Below are 21,888 nucleotides of genomic sequence, written 5' to 3' on the forward strand. Positions count from 1 at the left end.
TATTGTGTTATCTTATATTTGAAGAGTCGGACAAATGGAGTTGTTCTGAACAGATTTTGCCCAAAATTTAATAGAAATCTGCAATTTTGATGCAAAGATCGTATACCACATTTCAACCATCTCAATCAAATTTTTATTGAGTTATCTTTGTCACAGACAGACATTTTCCAAAAATGTGTTTTTTCGAACTTCAGAAAGATAAAAAGTGCAGATTCGTCAAAATCTCGAATTTTTTGCGATTATTATATTTTATCTATATTACATATTCGAGGAAGTAAAAATTAACCTCTATTTATTTATATAATCCTTACTCCTTGATCAGAATTGCAGTAATTAAAACAGTGCACAATATTTTTGTAGAAAAGATTCTTTAAATTAATTAAAAATAGAGAAATAAATTTTACAAAAATAAAATCAGTATCCAGAAAAGTTTTTTTTTTTTTTTTTTTTGTGCTTGTGTTTTTTAATTTAATGTGGGAATCATTTTTTTCCAATTAGTAACCCTGAAAATGTTAACATTTTGATTTAATTTTAACTAAAAATATAATTAAAATGTTTGCAAATCAATTAATAGAGCAACCTACTACTTAAGAATATTAACCGTCTGCCATATTTGGTAGCTGTAGATCTACCGATTTACCTTACAAAACTATTTTATTCATGTATGTTGCAAGACGCATTTTACTTATATATTGTTACGAATCTGTAATGCGGCTTCCCAGCATAGTTGGTTCCATAGGAGGTTCCAGAGCTTGGCGACCCTGTGGCGACTTGGCGACGAGTTTTGCGACATTGGCGCCAAAATAGATTATACCCGAAACATGGAGAATTTTCCCGACCCGTCCAGTAGGAACGGAGATACGCCTCGAACGTTCCTGATTGGTTGAGAGGCTTCTAGCCCCGCCTCCTGAGACCTATAAAAGGAAGCACCCGCAGCTGCCGGGCGGTGGTGAGTCGAGTGGTGAACCAGTGGTGAATTGAGTAGTCGGAAGCGACAGAGAAGAGTAGTCGTGGACCAGTGGAGTCGTCGTAGTTGTGAACCGACAGTGAATTGAGTCGTGGACCAGTGGAGTCGAAGAGTAGTCGGAATCGACAGTAAAAAAAACTGGCCTTCCAGAGATAAGCGGAGCAGCGACGGAGTGAAGCTAGTGCTGAACTAAGCTGTGCGCTACTGTTTGTCTGTCTTGTTATATGCTGTTGTTGCTGCACGTCTCGGCTGAAGATAATCGTCTTCTGTGCTGTATATAGTTGTCGTCTTTGTGCTGTCCTGTGTGTCTTCGTGTAAATAAACGTCGTTGTTTTATTTTTTACTGCCGCCTGGTGATTGAGCGTTCTTCACACCATATAACTTCCACTATCCAAACGAACCCGGAAATTCCGTAACAATATTATTATAATGAATATAATCATTTTAAAACTGCAAGCAATTTAAGTTAATATTTTTCCCAATTGAACTTTTAAGAAACATTTGAAATAATCTATCATGTAATCTCAAAAATGGAAACATTATCAGTCATAAAAGTGTTGACTGAATCTATATGAACACATCGATTTAAGAAAAAACAGTGGTTTTTCGATTAGCTATTTTAGCAAAGCAGCATTAATTCATATATATTGTCAATATTAAGATATAAACTAGAAAGGTAGTATAAATTGCTTAGCAAACATTTTACTTGAAGTTGTTTAGAAAGTGTTGGTATGATTTATGAACAATATCCTCGGCTCAGACTAGTGACGCCATTTATGGATTAACTCACGTTTTTTTTTTTTTTTTTTTTTTTTTTTTTTGGCGTAGTTAAAAGTTTTAGAAGTGCATAAATTGCAAATATTTTCATTCCTTGCTTCTGTTGTTAAAAGAAATTTCTTTGAAAGACACGATGATATTACATAATTAGAAAGATTAAGCAAGCAGGTATCAATGGTATTTTTTGCGAAAGTGAAAACCGGATATATAATAAAAATAACCTGAGAAAGTGCTGAATGCTGAATGTGCTTTTCAGGAACAAAAAAGAAATTGTTTGTGAAATAAATGAAGACGTTAAAGTGGATTGCTTCAGTATTGTTCAAGAAAAGATTTGCGAAAAAACCTAACAGAAATAACACTTCCAAAAATTGTGTTTTGCAAGAATTTAAGCTGATATTTACTCTTTTTCAACTTTTTGGAATAGAAGTATACGATCTTAGAAATGAAGAAAACAACTCGCCAGAAATTGAAAAAAGGCAGAGTATAATTCGAAATATAAGAAGATTTACCAGGAATTTTGTGTTTGCGATCACATTTACAAAAATTACTTCACAAATTTTTCGGCTGACATTTTTGCCAGATAAAAAAGATAAGCATTCTCAACTAATTTTGGAAATGGTAAGTTCTATGATATTTTTATTAATGAGTAGAAAATGTCGAGCGATTTTATTAGCTATTATCTATTTGAACGACGCATTTATAATGTTGCCAACTGTGAATCTCAAAAAACTAAAACCTCCATACTTAGTTTATTTTTTCCTCAATCAAATTGTAATTGTGTCATGATGAAAAAAAATTTGTTGTTGTTGTTGTTGTTTCTTATGTCACTTGCCATGGGCAAGCCCGCTGTTCGAAGACCGTCGATTTAAGCCTGAGGGGGAGCGCCTCTTGTTTCTATAGTAGCGCCATCTAGGGCCAAGAGAACGACTTAGCTACACACACGTCACAACCCTTTTTACGGGGCGGACTTCATTCACGCATTTCATTCACAGATCGTAATTTAGACCTGAATCAGAGAACGATCACCCCTGATCCAGTACCCCCAGTGGTATTACTCTCGACATGGAGGACTTTGTGACCACGACAGATTTAACGCGCGTCAGCCACCAAGCACGCGGGGAATCTTCGGCCGCCGGGGTTCGAACTCGCAAGAAAAATTTTTTTTATGAGAACAGTTGGATTTTGAAATTATGTAAGGTGCTACCACTGCACTTTTTTCTTGCTGTTTCCATTTCTCAAATATTTTTCTTAAGCGTAATCACCCTCTTTGTTTTGTTCGTAGTTTATTACATCCCCGCATGTCGATTTATTCTAATTCTTTATGAGAATTTGCTTGATCAAGCTGATAAGTATCAATCAGTGAGTGATGCCAAAAATTTTTTTACCATTTATGTCATAGCTGAAAATGTCAAAAAAAAAAAAAATCTTAATAGAAATTTTTCGTTTCCTTCATTTATCATCGTTCTTTCCGGCATGACGTCATTTGTTTGGGCTAAATACAAAATAGCATTCCAAGTGAACGTATCACTTGTGTATTATTTTATCCTTGTTGTTTGTGCATCTATGACTTTGTCTTCTCAATCATTGATTATGGCATCTGCAGCGTTCGTCAATGAAACATCAGAAAAGGCATGAGATACTTTTCAAAGTTTGGCACATCAAAATCTTGCACACAAGCAGGAGCTGAAAAATATTTTTAAAAAAGAATTTAAACCCAAAGTGAATCTAACTTTATGGAACCTTTACATTGTTGATAGATCGCTCGCTCACAGTCACTAGCTTGGGAACTTTGTTATCCTATGGAATTGTAATAGGTTTCCTCAGGAACAGTACAAATGGGTAAAATCTGGATATTGTTTCAAAATGATCCGATGGTTTTACGATGGAAAACAAATCGGATCATGGAAAACGCCTCTTTACTCCTCGAAAAATAGGAAGCACAGGTAGAAAAACAATGCGGAGACGTACACAGAAAACAGCACACTTGTAAATACTGAACCGGTTTCATTAATTATTGTGATATAATATCCTCTATTGATAACCAGCTTTCTTGCCGAGATATTGGTTGTATTTCATTCAATTAAATCTCAGAAATAACTTTATGATCATAATTTCTTCAACAAATATTTTTTCAGCATGATATTGCCGTAAGTATTAAACCATATACTTTATAAACCGTTGTATATAAATTTATCACGTGTATCTAGAAAACGGTGCATTCATGATTTTTTTTTGTTTGTTTGTTTAAATGACCAGTTTATAAGTAGGTAAGATTGAAAAATATTCATGCATAATCAGTATGTTTCATATCTAAACGTTTCCTTTTAGAAAACAGGATTTCCCCACACCAAAAAAAATGTACGAAGTTTTGTTTCCCAGATATTGATACTTTAAAAATTCAAAAATCAGCTCAAATGAAAAGGAAATTATTGTTTTCCAGGTGTTATTCATACAAAATCTGAAAAGTTCAAAAACTTTCACCTCTGCTTATTTATGCCTTCAGTTAGGTGTAGATATGTATGTAACCATGTTTGCCGTAATCTCACCAGTGATTGTGTGAGTTAAATTGCCGGATACGAAGAACTTGCATCGACACCAGCGTTATTTAACAGGTAAGAACCTTTAATAAGAAACAGCTCTTTTCTGAAGGTATCTAAAGGATACAAAATTTGAACAATTCTGCGCAACATCCTACAGAATGAAAACTGGTCTCCATATATTGGAACTTAAGTCAAATTTTTGTCTTTGTTATTAGTTTTGACTGTGGTGGCATGGAGATAAGGTCTCGGCTTCGGAAGCAGAGGATTTCAGGTTGGAGACCCAATTCCACTGAAATATTGCCGTATAAGCGGGTATGGTGCATGTTAAATCCATCGGGGCCAAAGATCCTCCCACTGGTATGGTGTGGAAGTTGAAGAGACGGCTGCCAGCTCATGTGTCGTTTTCAGAAACTGGCTGCCGTTCAAAATGACGAGGACCAAGCCAAAATATCCCTAGAATTGCTTTAAAACGAAACGTTAATTTAAGTAAACCAAACTGTTATTAATTGTGAGTTAGTAATTTTCTTACTTAGCTGCTTTCATTTGTCAGTTATTAAGTCATTGAAAGTGGTAGATAAATTATTTTAAACTGTTACTTTGTGGCGACTAGTTGGTTTGCCAGAAGTATTGATTACATGCGTTTTCAGATATAACTTAATATCTGTGATTCCTCCAAATTTTCCAACATTAAAGCCATGTTCTACTAATTTTCTTAATTTATGTTCAATATGTACATGAACCTTTCAACCTGGAGACCATTTCCATGACATCATAGCGTTATTAAAATTATAATTTTATTTTTAAGATATTGTAATTTCACATTTTTGTCTTGTAAACTCCACAGATGTTAATGTAAGCATAAAAATTGCGAATCTTGAACAAGCTGTGTATACCACAATTACTTTTCGAATTTTTATTTTCAGAATAAGTTAGTTTTGTGTTTCGAATTATAATGGAGAAAGCCACAATATATCTGGAACGCCTTTCTTTTATAATAATTTTAATCAAACTTTGACACTGAAATGCAATTATAATAAAAAATCATGCATCAAATTTCATTTATCAAGGTCGTTGGGTTTTTTAATTACCGCGTACCACTATTGACATAACTATTGCTTTAAGTTTATATGCATACAAATGTAAAAATAGATAGTTGATCAAACCGCTAGCTTCAAAATTTGATATAAATCTATATTTCAGATGCTAAAATTGTAAACCAAATTTCATATGTCTAGCTCTTCATTTTTATAATTATGGTATTCATTCGCTGTCGTACATAATTTCTGTAACTGGATTTTGTACAAAATTTGGTGGAAATATACAAATTTGGTGTAAAGGCGACATGTCAAATTTCATCTTTCTAGCTCAAATCATTGTTGAGTTATCGCTTTTACAGGCAGACATAGTACCAAAAATGTGTTTTTCAGGTAAGGGGAGACTGTTAAAATGTATGTCAAAATTCGTCAAAGTCTCGAGTTCAAATTTTTTCATGATTAGAATGTTTTCTCTTTGCACACTTCATAAATAATGGTAATAAACCAATACTTTTGCAAACATTGAGTTTTTTTAAATATTAAACAACAATGATGTATTCATAAGAATAAAAAGCGAAGCATATAGGAAAAATTATCAACAGATATACAGTGAATATTTGAACAGAGTAGTTGTTTAATGGAAGATTTTTTACAGTAAAAAATTATATATTAATTAAGCTGTGTTATTAAAAATGGCATACTTTCCTATCTGGAGTTTTTATTATTTATTATCATTACTATTAGGGGTTCCATTTTTAACACGTTTGTTGTCATATTATGAAAGCATTAAGATTTCATTTTTTATGGGAAGGAGAAGATTTGTGGAAATCTCGAATTGCCCAGAAGATAAATTTACGTCCTTATAGTATTGCCTACATTTCTTCCGACGGAAGAAGATAACCAATTAAACGAAATTGGACGGACAAATTTATATGCATCTGTTTATATCATGGTTTAATAAAATATATGTATTAAATTGACATTAATGTGCACGTTGAGTTTCTCGCCAATATGGTAACCCAAACAAGCAAGCTGAGTATTTTTTTTCTAGCAACCCAATTTCGAATGTTTGTTTCATCAGCTGATAACGTAGTGTTGTTTTAGTTTGAAGTATCTGAAGTCACAAAATGCCCGGGCAGAAAATTGGCTTTTATCGCTTTTGAGGCATCAATTTTTCACTTTTAGGGTTATTAGAAATTGATAAAGAAGGTTGTCACATTCGGAGACTTATCGCCAACAAAAAGTTACAACTTTGTGTGAATGTCCGCCATGTATCCGATTCTACTGTCTGACCAATAATTCACTTGCTAATGTGAAAACTTGGCGTTATTGACTCGCTTGGTGATGTAAAGGGGTACTTTGAAGTAAATTTCAACCCAGATCTTAACATATTATTTAATGTTTTACGAAAGTTTCAAGATGTGAGACAACATAAGATATTTTTAAAAATTAGAAACGTTGGGCAGAAATTTTATTGCAACATATTTTTTTTTTCTTCACATTCACTGATGTAGGCGTGTTCTCATCTTTCTTTGATCAGAGATCTTCTTTTTCGCCTCTAGCTTCCATCCTCGAATTCTCCTTGCTCGCATTTGCCTTCCTTTTTCAAAACTGCGAACAACTCCGTCGTGCACTCCTATAAATGCAAATAGAAAATATAAAAAATATTTTTTTTTTATTTATTAAACATAAGTGCATTAAATTATACGTGGGTAGCTCAAAAAGTAAAGTGACAAAAGCTGTCATAAATTCACAAATTCCCTGTAAGAATCCAATTACAGGGTGTTTTTTTAAACTGATGGTACTCAGAGACTTCTATAGCTTGAACTATCAGCCGCAAAGCCACCAAATTTTGTAAGGGGACTATTAACGACATAAGAAAAATAAATCCTCGAAAAAAAAAATTTAGTTCCAAAAGTTGCCGATAGGGGAAAATGTGGCGCTATACACTTTAAGACAGCTAAAATTTTGCATAAAATACGGGGAAAAATTGCAAAATGCAAAATCCCGATTACGTAGTCGACACCAGCGCCAGTATTTTGAGGTATGAAAAAAGAAGCGGATAATTGAAAATCGAAAAAAGTATCAGTGGATTTGTAAAATGCGTATCACTTTAGCCTGCATTACTTGTGAAGCTCTTTTATCTTAACCAGTCCAATGCAGCGGCCGCTCTTCGCGAATTTAGAAGTCGAAACAATTTACGTAAAGAATCTCTATCAATTAATGCAGTGAAAGCAAGGTTAAAAAAATTTGAAAAAACAGGTTCTCTGGCAACTCGGTCTGGTAGAGAACGGAAACCGGTATCGGAGGATACGATCACAGATGTTGCGACTGCAATCGTTGAAAGAAATTAGACGAGCACTGCTGGTAATAGCAGCATAAATGGAGTTGTCCGACAACCGGATGTTAGTGCTTCAACAGTATGGAAAATTTTAATAAAAATTCTTCATTTTTATCCATATAAAAGTAGCCTTTTGCATAAATTAAAACCTACAGATTATGATCTTCGATTAACCTTTGCTTTGATATTTCTTGCCGAAGTCGGCGAGGCTTGGCCTTCGACAATTCTTTGAGTGATGAGGCCCATTTTTATTTGATTGGGACTATTAACACTCAAAATTCTAGAATTTGGGCATCTGAACAACCCCATGTATTTCAAGAAATCCCACCCCATTCTCAAAAAGTAACTGTTTGGTGTGGTTTTACAGCAGATTTTATCATCGGGCCATACATTTTTGAGACTATTACCCAAGCAGGACTGCAGACCTGTTCCGTAAACGCTCTAAGATCTCATGATATGCTGAGTAGTTTTGTTATCCCACAACTTCAGCAAAGGCAGTGCTTAGATAAAATTGTCTTTATGCAGGATGGAACACCACCACATATTGGTACATCCGTACAACAGCTGTTGCGCCATCACTTTACAGAAGAAAGAGTCATTAGTCACTGTTTGCGTATTGCATGGCCACCTCGTTCCTCGGATCTAACCTCATGTGACTTTTTTCTGTGAGGTTATCGAAGGTTTATCTTGGTGGAGTCTCGAACTTATCAGTTTTAAAGGAAAACATAACACGGACTGTTATGAACATGCCTCCTGAAATGTTGCATTCAGCTGTAGAGAATACGATGTACAGAATGCAATGCTTAGTCCAAGAAAATGGAGGTAATATTGAAAATAGCCGATGTCTTCCCAGGGAAAGCAATTCTTTCTGAATAAAAACAAAAGAACAAAGAATAAATGATTCGAATAGAATCTCCTCTTTTAATTTCTACCATTTACAGAAGTTATTTTTTTCGAATAAAGCCCATTTGTGGAAAAATTAATTCTTTGTTATTCATTTATCTGTTTACTGTAGCTTTTTAAAATTTTATTGTGCAGTTAAACTTAAAATTTAGATCAGAAGCGCCACATTCCCCCTATCGGCAACTTTTCGAACTAAAATCTTTTTTCGTGGCTTTCTTTTTTCATGGTGTCAATAGTCCCCTTACAAAATTTGGTGGCTTTGTGGCTGATAGTTCGAGCTACAGAGTATCGTCAGTACCGTCAGTTTAAAACCTGTATATCTAAATAGAGAAGATGATCTTAACATTCAGTTAACAATATATGATCTCAACATTCAGCTAACTCTCAGATATAGCTCCAAAATTCTTATTAAGGATAAAGGATACGATTGGTAAATATCCTTGGTTAGTCAAGGAATAAAATACGATGTGTAATAAGGTAATTCGCAGGAAACGACTAGAAATACTCTCGGAGGATGTCTTATCATTGGTGCATAACACCTAACCACATATGATTTGTTGCATGTAATTTGGAGCAGTGTTGTCAATGGAGTGTGCTGGAACATCATTTTTATAACCCGCATCTTGCACCAAGTGATTTTTTTTTTTTTTTGGATAGATGAGGAAGCATTTAGTAGATCACTATTTTATAATCGATCTGAAGTTCAGCAATCCGTGATTATATGGATCCGTGATCCTTCGATATATTGGTTTACCGATTGCACAAATGCTACAACAACTATAATGATTTTGTGAAAAAATAATATATGCCAGTACTTTTCTACCTTTGTCAATCTGTTTGATTTCATGAATAAAAGTTTTCTGTCAGAGGATTTGTTACCCTATTTTTCGAATTACATTCGTAGTTTAAATATCCATTATACACAGCTTAAAAATAAGTTAAGGAAACATCTTATTTTCGTAACATTCTTTTCATTCAATGTGTAAAAGCCAATTAAAATCTACTGTATTTTGATATTGCTCTTTAGACATATTTAAAGAAAATTCTTTACTCCAAATATCACTAATGACTTCAAAACGTGTCATTTTATAATTCCGGAAAATTCTCCATAGTTTAAGGATGGCAGATTATGCTATTTGACATGAACAATTTTAAGTTTGTTAGAATATTTTTTTGTAGGATTCCAAACAATATCTCAAAGTTAAGAAATGCCAAAATCAATAGCGTCTTAAAGAATTAATCAACTGGAAAAAAGGTGCATTACAAAAACTAATAATAATTTTTTCCTTATGCTTCAAATTAAAATTTGTTAACTTTAAAATCGATTTTGAATTTCTGTAAATGTCTTTAGAAGATCAGGTTATACGCGGACATTTGCAATGGCATATGGCGATGATCGTTATTTGTTTCATAAGAACCCATCGAATGTGATACATGAGAAAGCAACGCAGAAATATCTATTCGAATTTTTCTCAAAACCAGCTGGAGTGGTTTTCCCGAAGCATTTTTGCATACGCTCTAATAAGAGTATTTTCCATCCCCCCCCCCTGCATAGAATTGTGAACTTTGGCAATGCCATGAGTGCTGCTATTTTTATTTTCTGAGCTTCAACTTCAGTCTGTCTCTCTAAAAATAAATATTAAGTTGTAACAAAAAGGATAAAATGTCTATGTAACAAAAGGAAAAATATTTTAATCATTTTGAATATCTCGACCGTGACTAAAGCTGTACCCATTTAGTTTAATCTTTAAAAGAGTTTTTAATTCCTTTATGCCATAATAAATAATTTTTTGGTTGGAAAAATAATCCATACATCGATATATTGTTGTTGTTGTTTTCATTGAGAAATAGCAATGATCAAACAGTAAGTCTTTTCTATTTATTAAGAGCTCCATCTCCCACCATGGGCACACCAAAAATGGCGATGAAAAATCTCCGGTATCGTAGCTACAACATAGGGCAACCTCCACTACGATGACGGGACACATAACCTAAGATATGGATTGTACCGTGGTTAGTGATTGTCATTAGAACTCAACTACAACGACAGTTTCTGATAGAGTACCTTTTGAAACAACAAGGTCACTCTACTTCAGATGCTATGACAGGACTCTGTAGCTACTAGGAGCCTTCCTATCTATTTTTGACCAGAAGTACTGGTATCTTAGAATAGCATATCCAAGTAATCCTCATTTTATATAACCCTGTAATTTATTCCCTCTATCACCGCACATAAGGTATTGAAGTTTTCCTCTTTTGTATGAAAACTAATTTGAATGCAATCCACCTTTATCTATAACGGATTGTATAGAAGCCATGCAAGCTCTAGAAAGAGATGAATGATGCAGTGGGAAAATGTAACAACTTTTCTTTCTTTCTTTCTTTCTTTTTTTCACTATTTTGTTAGTGGGGCAAGAACATTCTACTAACAGAATAGAAATAGTGCACGAAATTTTATGTTGATTTAAACAAAATAAAATATAATTAATTATATCATTTAGAACATTTTTTCGGTTATTTCGTTTTCAAATCCACGCCTACCTCAGACAGTTTAGAAATTTACAATTGCATGCTTTATCATTATTATTTTATGAAACCTATGACAAGAATCAAAAAATCATTGAATATAATAACTTCGTGCTTACCATCATGAGACGAAAATGTTCACAAGTGTCCATGTTGTATCTCTGCTCACAGCCAACCTACAAAAAGAAAAAAATGAGATTCAAAAGAAGTTGGACAAAATAACCGGATCAATAGTGCCATCAGACATTGCAATCGTATAGATATAAAAAAATTAAATGTAAAAAAGACAATAAAGCAACATTTATAAGTTACTCGTTTATACGGCATTTCCTGACTCATTTTTAACCATTGTATTGATAAGATATTACGTTCGCATGATGCAAAGGACGGAAGTTTAGTTATATTAACGTCCCATTTTAAAGCAACACTAGGGCTATTTTGGGACGGACCTCGTAATTTTGAACCGCGGTCAGATGACGACACCTGAACTGGCACCCTCCACCAGCGGGAGGACGTTTGGTCATGACGGATTTAACGCGCAACAGACCCCCTTACACGCCGGTTCTTCGGGGGAATCGGGTCTAGAACCTGAAGCCCTCCGGTTCCGAAGCCGAAACCTTACCACCAGGCCACCGGGGCCCGCAAAGGATGGAAAGATACTATTATACATTGTTTCCAGTATAGAAGAAAACTTCAAAGGAATATGTGAAATGTGATATATATTACATGATTAGGAATTATTTACAAACGATGTTTAATAGGAGACAAATTATTAGCTGTTCATTTCAGCGATGAAAATTAAGTAGATAAGACGTTTTACCACTTTTCTTTAAAAATGTAATGAACTTTGAATTTGTCAGTTAAAATATTGGTGAAAGGTAAAATCCTAGATGTGCCCACCTCTTGGCGACTTATTTGAAATCTCGCCAAGTTGACTACTAATTGAATATTTGTTATTATTATTAATATTTTTCAATTAAAAAACGATACTTGAAGACCAGAAATAATAATAATAAAATAAAATAAATATAATAAAAAATGAAATAAAATAAATCCGTCTAGGTTGATTATTTATTAATGAAATAAAATAATAAATAAATAAAATAAAAATAATAAAAAATAAAATAAATTAATTAAAAATAAATTTAAAAAATCCGTCTAGGTTGCCACATTGGCGACGTTATCACCACTCGTTATCCAAGAATTCAAAAAGGCGCCAAGAGGTGGGCTGTGCTAGAATCCACAAGTGGTGAAAAAGCAATAAATGAAATTAATTTGATTTAAAATGCTAATTTAATACCCAAAATCAACATGTCAGGTAACAATTAAGACTTTTTTAAAATAAGCACTTGAACTTGATGATTGCAAACTAAAAAGGTAATCAGAATGAATGAAAATAAAGAAATAGTAACATTCCTTGACAACATAGTGCCGAGATTCATCTGAAGTTTTAAAAATTGCAGGTATTTTTCTTCTTTTGATTTATATATTTAATTTTCTTCTAAAAAAATCTCCTTATGAGTGTTTCTTTTTGTCCTCTTTTTTTCTTTAATCTTTAAAACCAAGCATTTTCTCAATTTTTATTCGAAATAATATATAGATAGATAGATAGAGATAGAGAATATTAACTTACTGACGGGACTTCAATGCTTTTCATTGCAACAGTCTTAAATCCTTCATCCTGAAAAAATATGATTAAAAATAATCAAATCAATAACTTTCGTTCTAGAATAATTATAATTAGTAATGCAAGAATTATATTTTTCAAAGAATAGAATCTTGATTTCTAGAATTAATAAGCTGCAATCAGTTTGAAGTAAGAGTAATGAAAAATTTCTGCAAATAGAATCTATCACTAAAATATATGTGCATATTAAACCAATGATGAACAGTTTCTAAAATATTATTAAAAAAAATTACCATTGTTTAGTTAACGCGTTTAAGTATTTTTGAAAATACAGATCGACAGACGGTCAATATCTTGTTCGATTTGTCTCAAACTTTGATGTGTCTACTTTATAGACGTGAAATATGTGTCCCGAATTTTATTTACCTAGCTCTCTTTGCTTTGAAGTTATCGTGTTAACTTATACTCGAACAATTGGATAGATCAACGTCCTCTGCTCATTTGCTCCAAATTTGATATAAATCTACAAATATGAGCAAATCTACAAATAAAGACCCCATATCAAATGTCGTCCCTCTAGCTCAAAGCGGTTTTGAGTTATCTTTGTCATAGACAAAGATTTTTAGACGAATATTTTCCAAAAATGTGTTTTTCGAAATCAGGGAGATCTAAAACGTAGAGATTCGACAAAATCTTGAATTTGATTTCTTTTCTGACGATAACGGTACTTTCTATATACTACTGTTTATAGAAAGTACCTAAAGTATTTCGAAAGTGTTACTTTCTATACGTAGTAAAATAGGAAAAGAGTTTTTCATTAAAATAAAAAGTTTATAAGGTAACATAAAACAAAGCGATATCTGATATTTGAAAGGAAAAGAGTCATATTATGATACTGTTACGAATCTGTGATGCTGTTTCCCAGCATAGTTGGTTCCATCATCAGAAGGATCGTTTTACAGTCATCTGTATTGGACGGAGTCCGAGTGTCGCGTCGGAGGTCCCAGAGCTTGGCGACAAACTTAGCGACCATTTGGCGAATTGGCGACAAATTTGGCGACTTTGGCGTCAAAATAGATTATACCCGAAACATCGAGAATTTTCCCGATCCGGCCAGTAGGAACCGAGATACGCCTCGAAAGTTCCTGATTGGTTGAGAGGCTTCTAGCCCCGCCTCTTGAGACTTATAAAAGGAGTCAGTCTGCAGCTGCTGAGGTGGAGAGTAGTTGGAATCGACGGTGAAGAAGGAGTCTTCCAGAGATTAGCAGAGCAGCGACGGAGTCAAGCTAGTGCGGAACAAAGCTGTGCGTTACTGTCTGCAGTAGAATCTTGTTGTATGCACGTCTCGGTTGAAGATAATTGTGTGCTGTATATAGTTGTCGTCTTTTTGCTGTCCTGTGTGTCTTCATGAAAATAAACGTTGTTTTTTTTTCTACTGCACTCTGCTGACTGAGCGTTCTCCACACCATATAACTTCCACTATCCAAACGAACCCAGAAATTTCGTAACAATATTTATTAAAAAATATCGCCATAGTATTATGCCATAAAGAGATAATGACGTATTTTCAACTGAAGCAAAGCATTAGTAACCAATTAGTTCTTTTTTTTTATCTATCTTGGTATGTCTTACAAATGTTTTTCTTTTGAAAACTATCAGATGAAGAACGTTTTCGTTTTCGCTGTCCATGCGTGCAAATGCGTTTATTACGCAAATTGAAAATAAATGTTAAATGGTGGAGAAGCTGTAGAATGGTTGTCACTGTAAATCGCGTTTCATTTCAGAATCAATTAGGAAATGTAAAATAAAAAATACGCATTTAAAAGAGAAAAAAAAAGTAAATATCGCTTCCTCTTACCAGTTTACCAGCTTGGTAAATAAAATTCATATTATCTATGAAGCAGCTTAATATTCTCCTTTCTTATGCAATAAAGTGATACAGTTTCTAGAGAATTATGCAGCATAATATGTAATAATATGTTGACCATAATCTAGATATAATATCATACATCTGCTAGATATGTGATATCATTATAGTTACGTGTACGTAAATCTGGCATCTATAATATTACGTTTATTATGTGTAAAATTTCGGCTGCTGCTTCGGATATTTTTAAACACAACACGAATGAAATTTATATAACAGATGGCGGTGAGCTTACAAAACTACTGATCCAGTAGGATGTATTTGTTAGTTATGTCTCATTTTTAGCTAATAATCATGGTTATAAATATTTAAATTATTGTTTAAGTTACTGCTACTGTGAGACAAAAATACAAGATATCTTCTTAGATATGAATTCTAAAATAAAAACTTAGTGTTTTAGTTCACAGGGGAAATTATTAATTATTTGCTATACTTCGTACGTATCCAATTTTATTGCCATATTTAGCAAAAAATTCAATCATCATATAAGGTTTAATAGGAGATAAAGAATCTGCAGAGTAATTGGAATTTCTAGTGCATCTTGATTTAAATACTAATACTTTTACTTTTATGAAAAAATATTTGTTCATATACAAAATGTAGAATTCTGTTTCTGTGTTTGTATCAAGCGTAAAAAAATTGTTAAGAATCAATACATTATTTTACAAACTAGTATTGTGGATATATTAGTGTATGTGTGTATATATATATATATATATATATATATATATATATATAATATCGTATACCCTTCTGTTCCTTTCCGCCATGCAAATGATATCCCACAATCCATCATAGAGTGTTGTATAATTTTGAAGAGCACCATCATACCATGAATAAATTAATTTTGAATCCTGCAAAAGAAATAAAAAAATTATGAATAAAAATTACTAATACAATTATGAGACAGAAAACAAGAATTTCACTTCATTAGCTTTCAATTATCATAGGCGAATAATCTTACGATTTTCAATACATATTTAAAAAATTGCTGTTCACATATAGTAATACACTTAACCCTCAGTTTATATCTTTATTAATCCTCAGTTTATTTCGTATATATTTATATACTCTAAAAGATCGATAAGTTGAAATTCTGTCATTCGAAAACGCATCTATGTATTAAAAATAATTGGCAAATTTTAGAACCATTTCACCAGTCTCAGCTTTTGAAGTAGTTCTGACAATATTTTAGAACCAGTTCACTCAACTTTTGAACCGGTTCTGACAATATTTTATATGAAAACTCATGCATCTCAGTTACGTCATCATTAATTACCAGTCTTTCATATCCTCTATATTTTAGAAAAAAAAATCTCCGCAACATTATTTCTCTCTGTATTCCCTAAGGGAAAAATCTTGACAGAGGAGTCAGTTTTGACAGAGTTGAATCTTGTCAAAAATATTATATAGATTTATACATTTTAATTGCTTATGAAAGTTCATGACCTTTAAATATTCTACCACACGATATTACTACATCGAGAGATAGCGTAAACCTCCAGCTGCAAAAACTGAATAGATAGCACTCATTTATTTTATCATATTGAAATCACAATTAGCCAATCAGAATGCTCTAAGAATACTTGTATAAATATAATTTTAAAAAATAATTTCCTTTGTTGAGATAAGTTGTCCTTTATTGAAGTTAATTAAAGAGACAAATAAGTACTATTAGTATGATGGATAAACGGGTTGTAGTTGTAGGAGGTTAGTATATAATAAATTCAATAAGATCATAACGGCTGTTTTGAGTGCTTGAGATTTTTTAATTAACTTAATAATATAAGTACCCTCAAATTTCGTTAATTCAAAGAAAAACTATCGAAATAATCTAGTATATTACAGAGATACAAAAAATTATACATTTCCTTATTCTTTCTTAATAATTTTGGTATAGGATTTAATATTTACAGGAATCATTTTAGAAATAAAAGTATTTAATCATGAAAAGTTAGAGGAGTTTCGCCATTTTAATCCTTTCAGCAACCAAAAAGCACATAAATATTTTTAGAATTAAATCTCTCTGTCGCCTCGAGTTTATATGAACACACATCCCGATATATAGAATTTATGTGTTGTCTTGACACAATATTAGAGAAAAGTATTTCTGAAGTTTTCTCTAATTGCTATTTTCCTCTCTCACCAGATCTTTTAAATTTAAAACTTTTAACTAAATTTTTACTCTCAGATAATTTCGTTGTGTTCTTGAAGAGACTAGCAGTTCATTTTACATCGCCAACACACTAAAAAATCAAAGAAGTTAATGTTGCATAGTTATTATGCGTTCTTCCCAAACTTCTTTTAAAGTAATTTAACCTCTAATTTTTTTTTTCAACCGTAAGATAAATACTAATACTTTGTTAATCCTTCTTGCACTTCAAAGCAAAATTACAATATTTTATTTCAAATTAAAAACTGTGTTCAATACAAAAAAAAATTACCGCTTCATCAAGATGATCAAAACAAGTTTCAATTCTTTTATGTTCCTCTTTACCTGTTAAGAAAATAATTTATTGTTACAAAAATAAAGATAGTAAACAAACATTAATTTACATTTTTAACTATAGCTTAATAATGCTTATATACTATTTATGAATTGCGATTATATCTGAGAATGGAGTAATGCGAAATTTATAATGAAAAAAAAAGAAGAAAAAACATTCTAAGCATTCTACAGAGGAGACACCATGGAGTCTAAATTTATCAAATCTGACACGTAACTATTTTTTCTGTGTATTAAGTGCTTACATTGTTTTTTTTTTCTTTTTGCAAAATCCTTATTAAATTTTTAATGAAAAAAATCAATATAAATTTTAACATTTTTCATCAGAAGCTTCGGAACATATTATTGCACAAATTTACTTTTACGCCACTAAAAGATTCAAAAAATATTTTTTTTTATTTCCGTTCTTTTCTATAATATTAATAAAATGTTAAAATTATTTTCAAATTTATTTTGAAAAATATTTCTCTTTATTTTGGGGCATGAATTTATACTCGTGTACGTTGCGACCATATTTTAGGTTTCTGGGTGTTGACATGATCGATGCTGTAATTAAGAATGAAATTTTAAAAATAAAATAAAGATAGACGAATCAGACTTAATAGGCAATCATGCAGCAATGCTTTAGACTAGAGGTCCGAATATTTTTTAAATATTTTTATTTCATGAATGTCAAACATGTTAATAAAACAGAATGCAACAATAATTAAACTGTAAAATTTTGTCCGTTTATTTTTTATTTCTTTTTTCGTGAATTATCGTTGATTATTTTTTATTTGAGTATGATATTTAAAGATACTTAAAAATCACTTTGAAACATATTTTTCAGATATTTAAATATTTAATACACAAATCAGTATAAAAAAATTTCATTATCACAGATTTCCTTCATTAACATAGAATCTAATTATAGAAGTTTTTTGTATTTAAACTTTACGTATAGTTCCTGGCAGATTTCCAGACTTTAGAAAATGCAAAATTGAAAAGGTAAAATTAAGCTTTCATTTGTATATTCTCTTTGTTATGTATTAATTAGCAGTTAAAAATTCCAAGACCCATAATGATTAGCATTCACCAGAGAATACATTGAGAGTCACTAATTCAATTCGAATAAGATTTTGTACGAAATAGAAAAGTATAGAAAAGTGCCTGCATGGTTCTATAAGTAAACGATCGGTTGTACTTGTTCTTTTTTAGCTCTGTGGACTTCCAACAAATCTACATTTTTACTGAAACTGTAAGATTTCCAACATTACTTTCCTCTTGTCAATATACTAGCACTTTTGGCGAACGATCGATTATCTGGAAATATTGGTTATATTTCATTTCAGTTAAATCATTTAAATATAGCTTCTAGAATCGCCAAATAATTAGACATTAAATCCGTGTTATTTTTAATTATCATAATTTTTACATGTGTTCTATTCATTGTGTTTAAAAGCATTCTAATGGAGATCAACTCCATCACATCAAAGCGCTATTAGAAACATAAATGTGTGATTCACCTACTTCCTAAATTTAGCAATATCAAACTTCACTTGTAAAATACACAGATATTAAATAAAATCCTCCAATGGAAGAGTATCACGCGATTAAATATTTAATGAACAAGTAATATAAGAAAAATTTTTTAATTCAATTCCTACGTTCGCAAGAATTGAACTCGCATTCTTCACCTTCACGTGAAAAATACAGAAAACCCTTGCATTTTACCGATTGAGCTACTGCCTATAGATTTCAATTTTCATTACAAACTGCTAAAACTCTGTTTAAAGTATTAAAAATGAATTAAATTTAATAATTAATGAATTAATATTTGAAAAAAAACTGTGTTAACATCAAGTATGTAACTACAAGTATGTAAAAAAATGTATTTGAACTTGAGTGGATGAATAAAAAGTATTTTATCAACGATTGAAAATTTGAAGAAGATAGACAAATATATATAGGGAGAGTATGAACTAATAGTAGGAATTGAAGAAAAAAAATGAAAGCGATTTGAATGGCAGGACAACAATGTAATGTATCGTTGGAAATTAGGAAAATAAACGTTTTTAGAAAAACATCAAAATTCCTGAAAAACTTGAACCACTATTAAATAACTTTCATTAAAGGATAATTTATTTTTAATTTTGAAACAATGTAAAAATCATTTTTAAGTAACAATATTTTGAGAAATTATTGCGGAAAAATTTCTCAATTCAGCTTTGTTCTTAATTAATTAAAATTTTAAAATAATCGCTCTAAGAAGAACATTCCCAAACTCTACAGGATATAGGTGAAACATTTACTAGTTTTAGATCAAATGGTCTTTCCTGTAGAGCACTAAAACATATATAGACTCAAATACACACTATATTATGCTTTATTATTAGAGCATATAGGAACCCAGTTTAAAGCATTTATAAATATTTTATCATAAATGCAAAGCTAATAAATTTCTCGTTTTATAAGAATATGTAGCAGCAGACAATTTAGTTGAAAATTCTGAATAATTTCATGCATTTCGCAACTATCACAAATTTCGAACAAATGACATTGTTTCAAGGATTTTAGACAGAATTCCTAGAAAAAGATTTGAAATTGAAAGCTTAAAGACTGAAATGAGTCAATAGTGCGCATTAATTTTTAAAAATCTCTAAACATTTGCATGTCAGATTTTTAACAGAACGAAACACTCCTAAAAATAAATATATCTTCTAATTAAAATCTATTTTTTAAATTAGAAAGTGAATTATTCTAATTAAAATCAGTTTCTTAATTAGAAAGTGAATAATTCTAATTAAAATCTATTTCTTAAATTAGAAAGTGAATAATTCTAATTAAAATCGGTTTCTTAAATTAGAAAGTGAATAATTCTAATTAAAATCTATTTTTTAAATTAGAAAGTGAATAATTCTAATTAAAATCGGTTTCTTAATTAGAAAGTGAATAATTCTTATTAAAATCTATTTTTTAGATTAGAAAATGAATAATTCTAATTAAAATCTATTTTTTAAATTAGAAAGTGAATAATTCTTATTAAAATCTATTTTTTTAAATTAGAAAGTGAATAATTCTAATTAAAATCTATTTTATAAATTAGAAAGTGAATAATTCTAATTAAAATCTGTTTCTTAATTAGAAAGTGAATAATTCTAATTAAAATCTATTTCTTAAATTAGAAAGTGAATAATTCTAATTAAAATCGGTTTATTAATTAGAAAGTGAATAATTCTAATTAAAATCGGTTTATTAATTAGAAAGTGAATAATTTTAATTAAAATCTATTTCTTAAATTAGAAAGTGATTAAGTTTGTGTGACGTATTGAAATTAAAATTTCGTTTAAGGAAGAATAAATAGCTAGTAAATAAATAATTAACTCTAGCTAAAACCATATGGTTGAGTAGCAGAGACCTTCGATAGACGAGGTTAAAAACCACAGGGTTAGGTTACATCAGATTTTAATGAATTGCCTGATTTCGGACAGATGAAATCCATAAATTTGTCAAGCTTTTCACACGCTCTCCACCCCATTTTATATTTACTTTACGGACAACACCTGTAGCATATAATTAAAGAGTCTAATCCTTTGTTTTGTCCCCAATAATTTGCATTTAAAGCAGACCGTTTAACAGCTGCTACTACAATACAGCATGAAACGTTTCTTAATCTCACATTATATGTCTGTTAGTACAAGATATTCCACGATATTTCCAAGATGTTGCTCCATATTCTAAACACCTGGTAATATCGTGAGATATCGTGACAATGTTGAACTGGGGGCTATGTTAGTAAATATCAGATGTTCTAACTTTCGGAAAACTTATCACTCTTTTCCTTTGAGTTTGTCCCTGCACAACTATTGCATAGATATTCCATTAATATTAATGAATCATTTTCTCATAAAAATATAAGGTGCAATTCCAAAGAAGTAATCTATTAGTAGCCCCGATACTGTATAGAATTAAAATACGTGTTGTTTTATGAGTCGTGATCCTTCGCCAAAGCTCATGCCTTACATTACAGTGGTTATTCATTATCTAAGCATTGCATTTTTCTTGGAAATAAGCGAGTACTTGATGAAAAAATATTATTCAATCAATATTTATTTAAACCCATCTAAAATTCTAAGCATTTATCCGTTATGTAAATACTTAAAAAAAGTCCTATTGGTAGACGGAAGTTGAAGGTTACAACAGATGAGATTTTCAGAACTACAAAGATAGACTATCCATCTTAAAGAATGACGATCTGCAATATAATAAAATCAAATGCAAGTATTTGAAAAGACTATTGTAACATATTCCATACCAAACTGGAGACAATTTATATAGAACCAACAAAAATAAACATCATCTTCATCAAAATCTTCTAATTCTGCAGGAATTTCAGGAGATGCTGGCGGCGACATCATGGGGCCAGGGCCAAATGCCGTTGAAATCGTAAATAGGCAGGTTAACGCAAGAAGCTTCATCATGTCACGCTTTTTCTTCCGTAATTCTATATCAAATTCGGGTCAAAATTCAGTTTTTGAACATTTTTATTAACTTGCAATGCAAATATATAGGCTTTCGTGTTCTAAATATAAGTTTGCTTTGTAATTGCAATCATTGGACAAAAGTGGTCGAACAATCGATTAACTTTTATTTTGTCGAAAACAATAGGAGCATCTGCAGGAAGTCCAGAAATGCTTTGTTTAATGAGATGCCGATTTGAAACAAATCACTTTTGAAATCAAAAGTTTGTATGACCTACAA

General features: G+C 31.4%; 1 protein-coding gene across 1 annotated transcript; it reads right to left on the reverse strand.

Annotated features, from left to right (window-relative positions):
• Positions 1-6,772: 6,772 nt before the first annotated feature.
• On the reverse strand, positions 6,773-21,660 carry LOC129981737 (uncharacterized). Its single transcript, XM_056092705.1, has 6 exons — positions 21,443-21,660; positions 17,087-17,139; positions 15,392-15,496; positions 12,722-12,769; positions 11,208-11,264; positions 6,773-6,954 (listed from the first exon to the last, which is right to left on the reverse strand). Exons 1-6 carry the CDS (start codon positions 21,606-21,608, stop codon positions 6,877-6,879), a joined length of 507 nt encoding a protein of 168 aa, XP_055948680.1. The 5' UTR covers positions 21,609-21,660; the 3' UTR covers positions 6,773-6,876.
• Between the last annotated feature and the right edge of the window lie 228 nt (positions 21,661-21,888).

Source organism: Argiope bruennichi, chromosome 8 (assembly GCF_947563725.1).
Source record: "Argiope bruennichi chromosome 8, qqArgBrue1.1, whole genome shotgun sequence".
Classification (NCBI taxonomy): Eukaryota; Metazoa; Arthropoda; class Arachnida; order Araneae; family Araneidae; genus Argiope; species Argiope bruennichi.

Excerpts from the sequence above, each read along its gene's own strand:
- LOC129981737 (XM_056092705.1), bottom strand. The coding sequence starts at position 21,608 with ATGATGAAGCTTCTTGCGTTAACCTGCCTATTTACGATTTCAACGGCA. Across the intron at positions 17,140-21,442 it reads TATAAATTGTCTCCAGTTTG|GTAAAGAGGAACATAAAAGA; the intron begins GTATGGAATATG and ends TTTTCTTAACAG. Across the intron at positions 11,265-12,721 it reads AAAGCATTGAAGTCCCGTCA|GTTGGCTGTGAGCAGAGATA; the intron begins GTAAGTTAATAT and ends TTCTTTTTGTAG.